Source organism: Panulirus ornatus, chromosome 63 (genome assembly GCF_036320965.1).
Source record: "Panulirus ornatus isolate Po-2019 chromosome 63, ASM3632096v1, whole genome shotgun sequence".
In the NCBI taxonomy this organism is placed as follows: domain Eukaryota; kingdom Metazoa; phylum Arthropoda; class Malacostraca; order Decapoda; family Palinuridae; genus Panulirus; species Panulirus ornatus.
In genome coordinates, this window is record NC_092286.1 from 28743077 (window position 1) to 28761264 (window position 18188).

An 18188-nucleotide genomic window follows, 5' to 3' on the forward strand; every position below is an offset into this window, starting at 1 on the left:
GACACACTGACAACATCACCATCACCTGTGATCCCACCAAGTGAACGTGGTTGGCTTCACGAGTGCAGCAGGGGTTTCATAAAGATGGAAGGGACTCCTGGTGCAGGAGGTAAGTGGTAGTATATGGAAGATGGAACGATGGCGTGAAGGAAGGTTCAGAATGTCAGAGTTTGATCATTCAGGAGAGAGAAGCTTGCATTGGAGAGAATGAATTGTATCAGCTTGGTATATGGGAGATGACTTTCTGTCAGAGATCTGTACCCAGGCAGATGAACCTACTAAGATAAAGCATGGCTGTGGATGGTGGGCTCAAGCTTTGGTACAGTAAACGAGACAGCTAGAAATTGGGTGCATGTAAGTGAAGCCATTATTTGTGTGTTTCTCATGTATCTCACAAAAGCAGAATAGGCAATGACTTATTGAAAATAAATCTCTGTTTCCAAAATATGTCATATGTCCATCTAGGATACCATATAACAGCAGAGTATAAATCTTATTTACCATTAGGCTGATTCTCAGATTATGTGAATTAAATGTTTTAGCCCTCTTGAAATAGTGTTGTATAAGATTCAAATCTTCAACATTTTTCTCCTGATCTGAAATTTATCATTAATAATCATCTACTAATTACTATCACTTTTCTCACAATTTACAGGATCACAGGAGTCTGAATTCATCACTAACCGCATTGCAGGCGCCTCTGACTTTAAAGGATCCAGTCTTTTGAAGATTTTCAGCTTTGAAGTAAAGCTGCCTATTTGCAAGAGCATTGAGGTTCTGAGAGGTGAGGACAGGAGTTCTATGTACCCATCCACGGATTCTTGAAAGTGCCTCATGAACTTCTTTAAGGCCAAAAGGTGCCGGCATCTTCACTGATGTCAGATGGAGTTCTTGAAATTTCCAAAGCAGTGCTCTCACAGTACTGTGAAAAAATATTGTGACTCAACTTATCATTGTAGCATTACTGTAGCCTTCACACATTAACCTGTTATGTCTGGTTATGAGGAGAATTTACACATACATCGTACATTATTACTAAACTTATTTATTCATTATACTTTATCGCCGTCTCCCTTGTCAGTGAGGTAGCGCAAGGAAACAGACAAAAGAAGCCCAACCCACCCACATACACATGTATATACGTAAACGCCCACACATGCATATATACATACCTATACATTTCAACGTATACATACATATACATACACAGACATATACATTTTCTTCTTTCTTTCAAACTATTCGCCATTTCCCGCATTAGCGAGGTAGCGTTAAGAACAGAGGACTGGGCCTTTGAGGGAATACCCTCACCTGGCCCAATTCTCTGTTCCTTCTTTTGGAAAAAAAAAAACGAGAGGGGAGGATTTCCAGCCCCCCGCTCCCTCCCCTTTTAGTCGCCTTCTACGACATGCAGGGAATACGTGGGAAGTATTCTTAATCCCCTATCCCCAGGGATAATATATATATATATATATATATATATCTTTTCTTTTCTTTCAAGCTATTCGCCATTTCCCGCATTAGCGAGGTAGCGTTAAGAACAGAGGACTGGGCCTTTGAGGGAATACCCTCACCTGGCCCAATTTTCTGTTCCTTCTTTTGGAAAATTAAAAAAAAACGAGAGGGGAGGATTTCCAGCCCCCCGCTCCCTCCCCTTTTAGTCGCCTTCTACGACACGCAGGGAATACGTGGGAAGTATTCTTTCTCCCCTATCCCCAGGGATAATAAATATATATATATATATATATATATATATATATATATATATATATATATATATATATATATATATATATATATATATATATATATATACTTACCACATATTCCCTGCGTGTCATAAACACCCATATATGCACATATACATACAAATACACATCAACATATACTACACACACACACACAGACATATGCACGTATACACATGTACATATTCATACTTGCTTCCTTTCATCCATTCCTGTTGCTCCCCCACCCCACAGGAAGCAGCATCACTACCCACAGCTTCAGCGAGGTAGTGCCAGGAAAACAGACAAAGAAGGCCACATTCATTCACACTCAGTCTCTAGCCGTCATGTGTAATGCGCCGAAACCATAGCTCCCTAATCCATATCCCGGCCCAACAGACCTTTCCATGGTTTACCCCAGACGCCTCATGCGCCCTGGTTCAGTCCACTGACTGCACATCGACCCCAATGTACCACATCGCTCCAATTCACTCCATTCCCTGCATGCCTCTCACCCTCCTGTACGTTCAGGCCCCGATCACTCAAATTCCCCTTCACTCCACTCTTCCACCCCCAATCCGGTCTCCCACCTCTCCCCGTTCCCTCCACCTCCGACACACATATGCTCCCTGTCAATCTTTCCTCACTCATTCTCCCCATATATGACCAAACCACTTCAACACACCCTCTTCTGTTCAAGCAGATTTGTCATATGAGTGATTTCATCAAAAACCACGCTGAGCATTGTTTATTAAGTGGTGGTGCTCTAAATGATTTACATTTCCACCTCAAATGATGGTTTGCATAAATTTAACAACAACAGAGGATTTGCTGATTATACAGGAATATCCAGGCAGTGCCATATTACCTTTTTTTGAAACAAGTGTTACATTGGCAAACTTTCTTTCACCTGGAACTTTCCCTGTAGCAAGTGACTTACTGAAAAGATCAATGAAGGGCTTAACTAGTTATAATTTTTGCCAGTTTCATTGTACTCATACAAAACTCATCAGGACCTGCCATGTTATTTATTCTAATTCTGTTTATTACTGAGAGTATCCAACTTTTAAAACACTTTGTTGCAAAATATTCTCCTCTCTTATCAATGAAACTGGCTGGATTCAGGACATGAGTTGTGTATTCATTTGTAAATACAGATGCAAAAATGTCATTAAAATTTTTGCCATGGCTTCACTGTCTTGAAGCAAGTCACTGTTTTCAGTAATTAATGGAACCATTTGACTAGGTAATAACTCTTGCTTCTCACATAACAATGAAACTTTAGGGTTTCTTTTGCTATTTTCACTTTATATGGGTAATACTGACATTCTACGTTGTCATATATATCTTAGTTTCTCCACATATATTTACATAACACATATACATACATACACATATACATATTCATACTTGCTGCCTTCATCCATTCCTGTCGCCACCCCGCCACACATGAAATAGCACACACACACACACACATACACACACCACAAGGTAGCACTAGGAAAAGACAAAAAAGGCTACATTTGTTCACACTCACTCTCTAGCTGTCATGTGTAATGCACCGAAACCACAGCTCCCTTTCCACATCCAGGCCCCACAAAACTTTCTATGGTTTACCCCATACGCTTCACATGCCCTGGTTCAATCCATTGACAGCACGTCGACCCCAGTATACCACATCGTTCCAATTCACTCTATTCCTTGCACGCCTTTCACCCTCCTGTATGTTCAGGCGTCGATCGCTAAGAATCTTTTTCACTCCATCCTTCCACCTCCAATTTGGTCTTCCGCTTCTCTTCGTTCCCTCAACCTCTCACACATATATCCTCTTTGTCAATCTTTCCTCACTCATTCTCTCCATGTGACCAAACCATTTCAGTACACCCTCTTCTGCTCTCTCAACCACACTCTTTTTATTACCACACATCTCTCTTACCCTTTCATTACTTACTAGATGAAACCACCTCACACTACATATTGTCTTCAAACATTTCACTTCCAACACATCCACCCTCCTCCACACAAAAACCCTATCTATAGCCCATGCCTCACAACCATATAACATTTTTGGAACCACTGTTTCTTCAAACATACCCATTTTTGCTCTGAGATAATGTTCTCGCCTTCCACTCATTTTTCAACTATTAACTATCATTTGATTTATTAAGTGGCTTTATATGAAAGGCCGAGAAAGGCTGTACTGGATGCCAGAGTTGTCAGAAGATCGTTTTTTGAGATTCTGACCATTTTTTTGCAGTTCTTGTAAAGGTGAGGATCACGTAGAAGTGGAGGTATAGCAAAAGGAAGAATGGAGAGGTAAAAGCGTTGGCAAGCAAAATGATGAATCAGAAAGAATGCAAGGAGTATGAAAGAAGGGTGATAAAGTTTTGATGAAAGTGCGCCAAATACAGGGATGCAGTCATGTGTGAATAAGGTGTTTAAAATGTCTAGACAAACTGTTAAAGTTGTTGGATACAGTAATTGTGAGATATAAGAATGAAAGTGGAAATGTATGGTAGACAGATGAGATTAGATTAGAAATGCTGTGGAAGAGAAAAAAAAGAAGGCATATGGTACATTGCTCGAAAGGAATGTACCAGTGGAAGTTGAGCAAAGGAGGAGGGAAGAGTATAAGATGTGTAAACAGAATGTTAAGAAGCTGATATTAGAAAGCAAAGAAAGAGAAGATGAAGATTTTGGAAGAAAGCCAAGTGAAAAATTTAAGGAAAATAAGCTACTATACTGGAAGGAAGTGAAAAAGGAAAGAGGTGTATGCATGAGTGGAAATGTAAATTTGACACTATAAGGTAGATGAGTTGCTGAATCGAAAGAGGAAGTGAAGACATTTTTTGAAGATGATGAATGTGGGAGAAGTTGAGTCAGTATAGTTGTTTACATGCATGGGTTTCGAGGATGGAAGGAAAAGGATATAAGTGCAGGGGCCTGTAACAGTATGAGGGTAAAAAGGGTGGTAATGGGATTGAAAGGTAGGAAAGACACCTGGAGTGGAGGGGATTAGAGCTAAATGATGAAGTATGTAGGAGAAAGTGTGATAAGAGTGGATGCACCTTGTATGTAATTTAGCATGAATGCAGAAGGTTGTGCATGAGTATTAAGTGAAAGCTGTTATTGTTCTTTAATTTAAGGGAAAAGATGCAAAGGATGTATGAAGCAGCTATGGGGGAAGGAGTCTGTTAAGTATTCCAGGAAAAAATATATGCAAGAGCGTGATAGAGTAATGGAAGTGACTGAATGCAGACTGAATGAGGAGCAAGGGGATTTTAGGAGAGGTAGAGGATGTATGGATCAAATTTTTATGTGAATGACTGTAGAAAATTAGCTAGGAAAGGTAAAAAGCAGTTTGCAGCTTTTATTGATCTGGAGAAAGCATATACCAGAGTTAATTGAAACGGCTTATGGGATGTGTTAAGGATATATGGGGTAGGGGTACAAATGTTCAGTGCTGTCAGAGCTTTCTATAGAGGGGCAAATGCATGTGTAAGAGTGGATGGAGAATGAGAAGCAAAGGTTTCAGTATATATGTGGGTGTGAGGCATGGCTGTGTAATGTCACTGGCTTTTTCATATATATATATATGGATGGAGTGATGAGACATGAAAGCAAAACTAGAGGGAAAATATGCACTTTAGACTCGTCAACAGCACTTCCTCGAAAGGTTTTAAATTTATTTTCTTAACATATGACCATTAAGTTTGTAAATCTATCAAAATGAAAAAAAATTTATTTTCACTCAGATTTTATTTTTTTCTGAAAACTTGACTTTCTTCAGTGTTTTTCTTTTTAAATTGTGAAGGTTAAATTGAGGAAAAATTATGAGAGATGTATCCCAAGTGTATAAAATTCTGTTATATAGATGAAAGTGACATGAAGTATTAAAAGGATAGGAGAGATGTGTAAAAGTAAAAAGAGTGTGGTTGAGAGAACAGAAGAGGATGTGTTGAAATGGTTTGGACATATGGAGAGAATGAGGGAGGAAAGTTTGACAAAAGAGGATGTATTTGTCAGAGGTGGAGGGAACAAGGAGAAGCAGGAGACCAAATTGAAGGTGGAAGGATGAAGTGAAAAACGTTTGAATGATTGGGGCCTGAACATACAGGAGGGTGAGAGGCGTGCAAGGAATAGAGTGAATTGGAACAATGTAGTGGGTTGATGTGCTGTCAGTGGGCTAAGGCATGTGAAACATCTGGGGTAAACCATGAAAAGTTCTGTGGGGCCATGGGAAAGGGAGCCATGGTTTTGGTGCATAACACATGACAGCTAGAGACTGCGAACGAATGTGGCCTTTTTGTCTGTTTTCCTGGCACTACCTCTCTGAAGCGGGGGTAGCGATGCTGTTTCTTGTGGGGTGGGTTAGTGATAAGAATGGAATAAGGCAAGCAAGTATGAATAGGTATATGTGAATGTATGTATATGTCTGTGTATGTATATGTATATGTTGATATGTATATGTATGTATATGGGCATTTCTGTATATATATATGTGTATATGAGAGGATGGGCCGTTCTTCATGTTTCCTGGCACTACCTAACTAACATGGAAAATAGCAATTAAGTATAATATAGAATAATGAAAATATATTTATGTATTAGATTTATTTATTATATTTGATTGCCATTTCCCACATCACTGATGTAGTGCCAGGAAACAGATGAAGAATGGCCCATCCACTTGTACACAATTAAATACATAAACACCCACACATGCATATATACATGCATGTACATATCAACATATACATATGTATATATACACACACACAGACATATACATATATACACATGTACATATTCATACTTGCTTGCCTTCATCCATTCTTGGCGCCACCCTGCCCCACAGAAAACAGCATTGCTACCCCCTGCTTCAGCGAGGTAATGCCATGAAAACAGACAAAAAAGGCCACATTCGTTCACACTCAGTCTCTAGCTGTCATGTGTAATGCACCAAAACCACAGATTCCTATCCACATCCAGGCCCCACAGACCTGTTTTTTTTTTTTTTTCCTATACTTGTTTACTGTTACTCATGTTAGCAAGGAAGCACTAAGAACAACCTCGCAAGGAATACACGATAAAAGGCCACATCCTCTCACATCTATTCTCTAGCTATCATGTGTAATGCACTGAAACCATAGGTCCCTATCCCCAACCAGGCCCCACAGAAATTTCCCTGGTATACCTGGGATGCTTCACATGACTTAATTCAGTCCAGTGACAGCACGTCAACCCCACCTCATTCTATCATGTTCACACCTTCCACCCTTCAGCATGTTCTTTTCCCAATCGCTGACAACCTTTTTCACTCCATATTTCCATCTCCAATTTGGTCTCCCTGTTATCCTTGTTCCCTCTACTTCTGACACATATCCTCTTCCAACCTTTCCTAACATTCTCCCCATATGTCCAAACCATTTCAGCACAGCCTCTTCTGCTCTCTCAACCACACTTTTTATTAACACACATCTCTCTTACCCTTTCATTACTTAGTCATACCACCATACCACATTGTCCTCAAGCAGTTCATTCCCAACTCATCCACCTTCCTCTGCACAATCTTATCATTAGCCCATGCTTCGCAAACATATACTATTGTTGGGATTACTGTGCTTTCAAACATGTTGATTTTTGCACCTCCAGATATCGTTCTATCTTTCCACACTTTCTTCAGCACTACTAGAAGCTTTACCCTCTCCTCACCCTATGACTCACTCTACCTCCATTTGCTGCTATGACCACTCTCAGGTATTTAAAACACTTCATTTCCTCCAATTTTTCTCCATTCAACCCCATCAACTAACCTGTCTCTCAACCCTACTAAACCTAGTAACCTTGTTTTTATTCACATTTACTCTTAACTTTCTCCTTTCACACTTTCACACACACTTCCAAACTCAATCACCAACTTTTGCAGTTTCTCACTAGAATCTGCCACCAGTGCTGTATCATTAGCAAACAACAACTGACCCACTTCCCATGCCCTCTCATCCCCACAGACTGCATAATCGCCCTCTCCAAGACTCAAATTTACCGCCCTCACCACACCATTTGTACATAAATTGAACATCCATGATGACATCACACAACTCTGTCACTCTCCTCTCTTCCTACTTCTAGCAGCTTTCCTCCCATACAGTATATTCTTAAGACCTTCCACAAAGTATCTCTGTCAACCCTATCATATGCCTTCTCTAGATCCATGAATGTCATATAAGAATCCATCTGTTTTTCTAAGTATTTCTCACATACATTCTTCAAAGCAAACACCTGATCCACACTACTTCTACCACTTCTGAAACCACACTGCTCTTCCCCCCAATCTGATGCTCTGTACATGGCATCACCCTCTCAATGAATTTCCTCCCATACATCCTCATCCTACAAGGTATACTCAACAAACTTATGACTCTGTTGTTTAAATACACAGTTTGTCATCCCCCTTGCCTTTATACAGTGGCATTATACATGCATTTTTCCAATCTTCAGGCACCTCACCATGATCCATACATCGAAAATCCTTAGCAGCTAAACAACAACACAGTCACCCCCTTTCTTAATAAATTCTACTGCAGTACCATCCATTGCAGCTGCCTTGCCAAATTTCATCTTAAGCAAGGCTTTCCCCACCTCTTCTCCCTTCACCAAACCACTCTCCTTGACTCTCTCACTTTGCATACCATCCTGACCAAGACACTGTACATCTGCCACTCCATCTCCTCACACCATCACTACCTGTTATCACTTCCCCTTTTGCCCCCTTCATCGATGTTCCCATTTGTTCCCGTTTTTCTCATATTATTTACCTCCTTGCAAAACATCTTATTCTCTCCAAAATTTAATGACTCCCTCAGCCTAACTCTCATTTGGCCTCTTTTTTAACCCCTGTATCTTCCTCTTCCCTTCCTGTTGCTTTCTCCTACATATCTCCCAATTATTTGCACTCCTTCCCTATACACCTCTCTTTTCCCTCTCACTAGTAACTTTGTGCCTTCATTCCACCACTCACTAGCATTTCTTATTTGCCACCTCCCATGTTTTGCATACCACAAGCATCTCTTGCACATGCCATCACTGCTTCCCAAAATACCTCCCATTCCTCACCTACACCCCTTGCTTCATTTACTTTCACCTTTTGTGATTCTACTCTTAATCTCTCCTGGTATTTCTTCACACAAGGCTCTCTTCCAAGCTCACTTACTCTTGCCACTTTCTTCTCCCCAACATTGTTTCCTCTTTCGAAAACCTGTACAAGTCTTCATCCTCACCTTGACAAGATAGTAATCATACATCCCACCAGCTGCCCCTATCAACACATGTACATCTAAAAGTCTGTCTTTTACATACTTATCATTTAATATGTAATCTAAAAATGCCTGCTTACAATCTCTCCTACTCACATACATATACTCGTGTCTATCCTTCTATTTAAACCAAGTATTCCCAATCACCAGTCCTTTCTCCGCTCACAAATCCAAAAGCTATTCACCATTTTCATTTATAACAATGAATACCCCATGCATCCCAGTTATACCCTCAACCACCACATAATTTACCTTTGCATTTAAATCGTCCATCAGTAATATCCAGTCTCTTACATCAAAACTGCTGACTCTCACTCAGCTGCTTCCAAGGTATTTGCCTCTCATGATCTTTTTTCTTATGGCCTAGTGTATAAGTGCTAATATTAAATCATCCGTCTCTCTCCATCCACTTTCAACATAGTCCACATCAATCTAAAATTTACTTAGACTCTATCACACACTTGCAAAACCCCAAGCTCTTGTCCTCTCACCAATCCCTGACTTTACTCCTCAGATATTCCCAATACACTCTTCCCCTTTACCCTTGAGCTTCGTTTCACTCAGAGCCAAAACATCCAGGTTCCTTTCCTCAAACCTATCTCTCCTTTTACATGCATTTAGACATCCAAGCTTGAGCCTTCAAGGAGGACGAGTACTCCTCGCTTGGCTCCTTTTGGAAAGTTTTGTAGGGCCTGGATGTGGAAAGGGAGCTTTTTTCAGTGCATTACACATGACAGCTAGAGACTGAGTGTGAACAAATGTGGCCTTTATTGTCTTTTCCTAGCGCTACCTTGCACGCACGCGGGGGGAGGGGGGTGTCATTTCATGTGTGGTGGGGTTGCAGCGGGAATGGATAAAAGCAGCATGTATGAATATGTACATGTGTATATATGTATATGTCTGTATGTGTATATGTATGTACACATTGAAATGTAAAGGTATGTATATGTGCATGTATGGGCATTTCTGTATATGCAGTGTATGCAGGTGGGTTGGGCCATTCTTTCGTCTGTTTTCTTGCGCTACCACGCTAACACGGGAGACAGCATCAAAGTATAATTAAGAGTATATATATATATATATATATATATAGGGTGTCTCAAAAAAATGCATACACACATTGAAATTTTATTAATGCAATGTCAGTTAAGGGTGAGGCACTAAAGGCTAAGAAGTGGCACTGGAGTTCACAAGTTACAGGGACCCTGTTGCTGTGGCCATCCCCTTGAGGGAGTTCTGGTTGGAGGAAGGCATTGGAGATGTGGATGGATAGATAGTTAGATTCATATAAGAATAACCAAAATGTATATCCAATGAAATCATAAGATATATCCGATGAAATCATGGTAACTGAGAAATCTTTATTTAATAAACTCTTTTGTACTCTTTTGTATTTTCAGGCATTCTCTCAAACTTGGACCAAGTCAGTGGTATTAGATTTTCTGTGATGACAACCGCATGACCCAAGATGGTTCTCAGCCACGCATCTCCTGTTTATTTCGACATCAAGCTGGTGGCATGTGGTTTACGGTGACTGCTATGTTCGGCAGTTATAAATGTCAGTAGTCATCACTTCTCAACACTAGAGAACCCTATCCCATGGAAAGGGAAGAATGTAATATGTTCTACACAAAAAATGAGAAAATTAAATTCACTGAAATACTGGGCAGTGGAACTTTGGGCCAAGCTGTGGAAGACTGACTGCCTTGAACTGTTTTCTGTAAAATTGAAAACTGAATTTTACAGTGCAGTGTTTAACAGCAAACAGCAAGAATAAGCTCTACTGCATTATACAGTAATTCATGACACAAAAATAATTTTTGTGAAAGCCAGGACAATTGTTTACTTATTTAGTAATCAATATCCTCTACTCATGAGACAGCATCAGAGTGCAAATGAAAATTTGAGGGGAGAATAGTTTGGATTTTTCTCTCTTTTCTTTCATACATGTTTGATGTTGCCTACATGAGCAAGGAAGCTCCTGGAACAGATGAGAGAGATTTTTATTAATACTTATTTTGTCGCTGTCTCTCGCGTTAGCGAGGTAGCGCAAGGAAACAGTCAAAAGAATGGCCCAACCCACCTACATACACATAATATATATACATAAACGCCCACACATGCACATATACATACCTAAACATTTCAGTGTATACATACATGTACATACACAGACATATACATACATACACATGTATATATTCATACTTGCTGCCTTCATCCATTCCTATCGCCACCCCACCACACATGAAATGGCACCCCCTCCCCCCCATGCACGTGCAAGGGTAGCACTAGGAAAAGACAACAAAGGCTACATTTGTTCACACTCAGTCTCTAGCTTTCATGTGTATTGCACTGAAACCACAGCTCATTTTTCTATTATATGACATATCATGTCTAGAAAGGGAAGACTATGTAGATCAGTTAAAATCCAGATTTTTCACAAATTGATAGAACCTATATGAACATCACCTAACATTGCCTTGGGAGCTAAAATCTAACTTAATATTCAGCTCCTACTCAGTAGCATTGAGAAGTCCTTTGAAAAGACGGCTTTCCATCTTGTGACAATGATACACCTTTGCCAAAGATGATTTTGCACTCACAGTGTAACCTCAAGCAGGAGTCCAGTAACACCCTCATTTATGATCCACATTCTTACATTGATGTTTAAGACAACTATTATCCTCAGGACACCATCAAAGGCACAGCCAAGCGGTTAAAAGGGCCATCTCCAAATGAGTATCTTCCAACAAGGAAATCTATCTATCCATCTGATGAATGTTCCCTTTGGGAACATTCATTAAGGTGGTAGCCAAGGTGATAGTCTCCACTTTTCCCTGTCCTTACATGCCTCCCTCACATCCACTATTCCACACCTTCTTCCACCATGTCACTGGTAGTCATCCTCTCACACCAACCCCTTTAACCGAACTATCATACACTCTCCTTGTAAATTCCCAGCATCGCATTCTTTCCCCATGCCCAGACCACTTCAAAATATTGTTTCACCCACTCCACATTTCATGCCCTGCCATACGACATCTCTAATACACCCCTTCGTTTCTGTCTCAATCTAGTCACACCACATGCTCTTCTCAAATAACTCATTTCCACAGTCTGTATTCTTGACGTCTGTGCCTCATACCATGTCCATGTTTCTGCAGCGTAGTTCAGTGTTGGGAGTACTATGTTGTCTCTTAATCCTCCCTTCACTTTCATACTTACACCTCTACCCTTCATTATTCTATTAAGGAACCCAATGGCTCTTTTTACCCTGTTACCGCTTTCTCCCTTATCTCTCCTTCCATATCACCAAACTTACCCACAACTGCTTCCAAATACTTAAACCCTCTTGCCTCTTCCAGTCTTTCCCTCCCAATACACAACAAATACAGTTTAGTACACTTCCTTCTTTCACTTTATACAGTTTTGCAAAATCTGTACCTTCAACCTGTTTCCCTTCAGACACCATTACTTTGCTTTTAAGTGCATTTACCTTCAATTGCCTATGCTTACTCTCATCATAAAGTGCACATCTGCAACTCCTCTTCACTCTTGCAAACAGCAAAATATAATTTGTAAACAGGCTTGCCACAAGACGCCATATCTCACTGCCACCCTCCATATCTGCACCCCTCTTCCCTAGTTTTGCTTTCACCTCTCTTATCACTTCATCTGACATCGCACAGCCCTGACTGACACCCACTTGGGTACCGAAACTTTCACTCAACTCTCCATCAACTCTTACACTGCTCTTCACAAGGAATATTGCTGTGAGCAGTCTTATTTCTATTTGATGGCTTTTCGATAGGCCATAGAATGGTATGATATTTATTTGACCCATAGCCCATGGTTCTCAGTCTGATCCCTTTACATTAATGGTGTCAGTCAGCACAGTTTTTCCTGGAGGGAAATCTCTTGAGACCAGAATTGTAAGAATCTTGATGTTCGGAGCTATTTGCAAGGCAAAGACTTGCTGTTTGGGGCCCATACAGAGTACTTGGCTCCCTTGTGTAAGTTCAGAAAAGTGAGAAATGTGTACATTCCTACATATTGATGGCTACAAAAACACAAATTGAAAAACTGCATGCCTTTGTCTTGGAAATTAAATTTTTGAAAAAGTAAATGGTGAATGAAAAAGTTTTGCCATGTTATTCAGTCTGATGTGAGTATTTATGTGTGTAACCCATCAAACAATTGAATTATCTTGTAAGTTACACCGTTGATTTTTTTCTTCAGTGATTGATTGGCGTTATGATGGGCAGAGCTTCAAATTAAGATATATTTGACAGGTTTTCACCCGGAAATGTACAAACTTCTTTAGTCTTGCATTCTGCATGCAGTAATCTTTGCTTCTTGGATGGTGTGGAAACTGTGAACTGTACACCAGATGCGCTTTCTTCCTTGTTCTGCTGCCGAATGTGCCACTGAATGAAAATGAAGATGTATATAATTTGAGCCCTAAGTTTAGGTGGCTTGCACAGAATATGACCACAGCAACTGGAACTTTCCACATCTTTAATATCTGTCTGATCAACATGATGAAAGGACCTTGTACTGCGAAATACATTTTTTTAACAATCATGAAAAATGAGCTTAATTGTTAGTGAAAACTTGTATGCCATCATATTTGTTTTCATACACATTCACCATTTCGTGCATTAGCCAGGTGGCATTCCAGAACAGATGAATGAGCCTTAGAGGGAAATCTCTTTGTATGGCCCCCTTCTTTGATCCTTCTTTTGTTAAAGTAAAACAGGAGGGGAGGATTTCCAGCCACCCGCTCCCTCCCCTTTTAGTCACCTTCTACGACATGCAGGGAATACGTGGGAAGGTTTCTTTCTCCCCTATCCCCAGGGATAACCATCATATCTACTTTAGCATAATACATGTAATATTGAACTTCCCCTCATTCAGTGCACCCGAGTCAGAACATCTGAAAAAAAAAATTTCTAATCAATATTCAAAGTATGCACCTCAAAATTTAATCAGTTCATCACCTGTACAGTGTCCCCATTATGTATGTATGAGGTCTGTACCATTTACTGTTCCCAAGCTGTCAAGCTAACGTATTCACAGGCAGACCACTGCCAGGGTGATGTACTACACGTAGTGATGGGACATGAAATAATATTAAAGGGTAAATCTAGGCGTAAATGAACCAAGATGATCCAATCATATTGCTGTACCTAACTGTGACTGGAATGATGTTTCCTTGGTAAAATACATGTAAAAAAAATTCAAAATACTGAGCCTATGTACAAATAAAATCAGTGCGACAACTGTGGGAATCCTAATGTAACATGTAAAAAAATTAAAAAAACATTGATTCAATTTCTTATAAAACACTAGGATCATCAGATAACTATATATACCCTATAGATAACTTGATATATCATGTTATCTGTCTGATCAACATGATGAAAGGACCTTGTACTGTGAAATACATTTTTTTAACAATCATGAAAAATGAGCTTAATTGTTAGTGAAAACTTGTATGCCATCATATCAGTTGTTTTCATACACATTCACCATTTCGTGCATTAGCCAGGTGGCATTCCAGAACAGATGAATGAGCCTTAGAGGGAAATCTCTTTGTATGGCCCCCTTCTTTGATCCTTCTTTTGTTAAAGTAAAACAGGAGGGGAGGATTTCCAGCCCCCCCCGCTCCCTCCCCTTTTAGCTGCCTTCTACGACACGCAGGGAATACGTGGGAAGGTTTCTTTCTCCCCTATCCCCAGGGATTACCATCATATAGCATAGCATAATACATGTAATATTGAACTTCCCCTCATTCAGTGCACCCGAGTCAGAGTATCTGAAAAAAAAAAAAATTCTAATCAATATTCAAACTATGAACCTCAAAATTTAATCGGTTCATCACCTCTTCAGTGTCCCCCATTATGTATGTATGAGGTCTGTACCATTTACTGTTCCCAAGCTGTCAAGCTAATGTGTTCACAGGCAGACCAATGCCAGGGTGATGTACTACACGTAGTGATGGGACGTGAAATAATAATAAAGGGTAAATCTAGGTGTAACTGAACCAAGATGGTCCAATCATATTACTTTACCTAGCTGTGACTGGAATGATGTTTCCTTGGTGAAATACATGTAAAAAAAATTCAAAATACTGAGCCTATGTACAAATAAAATAATTCAGTGCGACAACTGTGGGAATCCTAATGTAACACGTAAAAAAAATCAAAAAACATTAAAATTCAATTTCTTATAAAACACTGGGATCATCAGATAACTATATATACCCTATAGATAACATGATATATTGAAGAATTTCTGTTTCACTGTAGATAAACCTGTCTAGTATTAGATGACTCCAGAATAACTACGCATCGCTATTAGCTTTTTATAGTAATTATTAGCATGAAAAGTAATTTATTTTATTCTGTAATTACTTCTCTGTAGCTTAGAGAATACAATCACGATAGTGGAGCACGAGTTGGGGCATTGTATGATATTGTATCGCATTAAATAAGGCGATTAGGGTAATGGATCCCCCCCCCAAAAAAAAAATGTATGGTTCATGTATATATACATCGACAGTACATATATATATTACATATATAATACCAAAAGAACCTTTAGCAACTTCACCCCAATTGTCGAAATGATACATGAAATATATCAAAAGTTAGACTTATATCCTACTAGGGATGGGCCGCTGTGTTGTCTGTTTGTTGACATCCAGCGCCATGTTGACGGTGCATTTCCATTAAGTGGCCGGTGGATTCAAATTACAACATTAAGATAAATATTGGCTGTCATGGCTATAGGGGTCACCTGATTCTCTTAAAAGAGTGTATTACACATATATATATCCAGTAACCTAATAGTTCGCCCCATATTGTATAGTTTCACCTATTTTTTTACACCATTTAGCCAGGAAGGACTCGAAATGTACAACTCCTTATGTATTTCCCTATTTACCAAGAACTATGACTAACACTTAAGATATAAGTAGCCATTTTCTGAAGGTCATTCCCTTGCGGAGCTAAACTGGCGTTTCAGTCATGAGGTTGTGGCTTGCTCACCCAGGCTGGCCCACACCCTAGTGGTGTGGCACACCGTGTGAAGAGGAGGGAAACTGTGGCGCTCAACGAGGAAATCAACCTTGAATCATCAGTAATTACAAAGTTATTCCACATTGGCGAGATATAAAGCTAACCTAACCACCTCATGTAGTATATATATAGATATATATACTTATAAATATACTACATATGTAAATGTGTGTCAGGTATTACGACACACCCACCTCTCAAAGCATTATCATATACATAAAAACATGTATTATATATATATATATATATATATATATATATATATATATATATATATATATATATATATATTATATACACTATTTACTACTACTTTAGCCATACAACGGGGTCAAAATTGCCATTATCGCATTACCGCCTATTATTCCTACGGCAACCTCCCCTACAATAACTAATTTATCTATAATTATCCCACCACAATACACTATAAATCTCCTATATAAATCTATCATCAAATTCATGATAAATTCCCGGGCTAATTAGGAACATATAGACATGAGTGAAGTCTGATATGGCGACCATGTCATTAACATGTATACCAAATGTCTTAATTACTATGATAATTATTACCATTGGTTAATGAGGCTACGTCCATCGTTATGTGGCCAGCGACCAGACAGCTGTTAGTGCCCCGCTGGGCTGTTGGGTCATCATGACGCCAGGATTGTATCCAATCATCTCACGCCAGGGAATGACGTCATCGGGCCCGTCTTAAAGTGGCTGCTATTACATTATTTACGAGGTTATAGAACAATAAATGGATAAATGTACATAGCACTACATGGTTACTATCCCAGGATAAAAGAGGAGTGACGTCATAACCATGATGAATACATTGGGATTGGCTGTTAACAAAACTACGAGGCTGTACTACATCATTTGCTCAGAAGGCGGAGTACGATGCTAACAACTCGTTATGCCACCCCGCCATGGTGGAGGCTGAAGGTGGGTTAGTATGAGGATACACATGTCAGAGCGGAGAGGACACAATAAAGGACAATACATAATGGGGTGAAAGAGGCCTGATGATTGAGGAGGGTGTGAGGTAGACGAGAAATGGAGGAAATTAAAGCCTTATTGGACTTATGTTGTCTGTCAGTGGAATGACACGGTATACCACATCGTTTCATTTCACTCTGTGCAAACCTTCCACCCTCCTGCATGTTCAGGCCCCGACCACACAAAATCTTTTTCACTCCATCTTTCCACCTCCAATTTGGTCTCCCTCTCTCCTCGTTCCCTCCACCTCCGATACATATATCCTCTTGGTCAATCTTTCCTCACTCATCCTCTCCATGTGCCCAAACCACTTCAAAACACCCTCTTCTGCTCTCTCAACCATGCTCTTTTTATTTCCACACATCTCTCTTACCCTTACGTTACTTACTCGATCAAACCACCTCACACCACACATTGTCCTCAAACATCTCATTTCCAGCACATCCATCCTCCTGCGCACAACCCACACCTCATCTCCATATAACATTGTTGGAACCACTATGCCTTCAAACATACCCAATTTTGCCCTCCAAAATAACATTCTCTTTCCACACATTCTTCATTGCCTCCCAGAAACCTTTGCCCCCCCCCCCCCCCCCTCACCTACCCTCTAACTCACTCCCACTTCCATGGTCCCATTTGCTGCCATGTCCCATCACAGATCTCTTATAAAACACTTCACTTTCTAAAGTTTGTCCCTATGCAAACTCACACCCCAGCTGACCTGTCCCGACCTTGCTGAACCTAGTAACCTTGATTTTTTAGTCATATTCACTCACAACTTTGAATGTTCACCTACTTGGCCAAGCTCAGTCATCAACTTCTGCAGTTTATTACTCACTTCCCAGGCCCTCTCATCCCTCACAGACTGCATACACACCCCAGTGAAGTGGCAGGTGCTATGACTGTGGAAGCTAAAATTTGGGGGAAAAGTTAATGAATTTCAGCACCTCGAGGGGATATTCTTCAGCGCCTCGAGGGGATATTCTTCAGCACCTCGAGGGGATATTCTTCAGCACCTCGAGGGGATACTCTTCAGCGCCTCGAGGGGATATTCTTCA

At 40.0% G+C, this 18188-nt stretch overlaps 1 protein-coding gene across 3 annotated transcripts in view; it reads right to left on the reverse strand.

Annotated features, from left to right (window-relative positions):
- Nucleotides 1–16843, reverse strand: part of LOC139746025 (serine racemase-like) — a 33774-nt gene extending 16931 nt beyond the window's left edge. Inside the window, exons 1-3 of one of the 3 annotated variants that reach the window (XM_071656838.1) lie at nucleotides 16699–16840; nucleotides 13850–13982; nucleotides 685–922 (exon numbers count right to left, since the gene is read on the reverse strand). In XM_071656838.1, the coding sequence (XP_071512939.1) occupies nucleotides 685–867 (183 nt within the window). In that variant the 5' untranslated portion in view covers nucleotides 868–922; nucleotides 13850–13982; nucleotides 16699–16840. Of the gene's footprint in view, nucleotides 1–684; nucleotides 923–13849; nucleotides 13983–15715; nucleotides 15790–16698 lie in introns of those variants that run through there. The other 2 variants (XM_071656837.1, XM_071656836.1) reach the window with 2 other exon arrangements.
- Between the last annotated feature and the right edge of the window lie 1345 nt (nucleotides 16844–18188).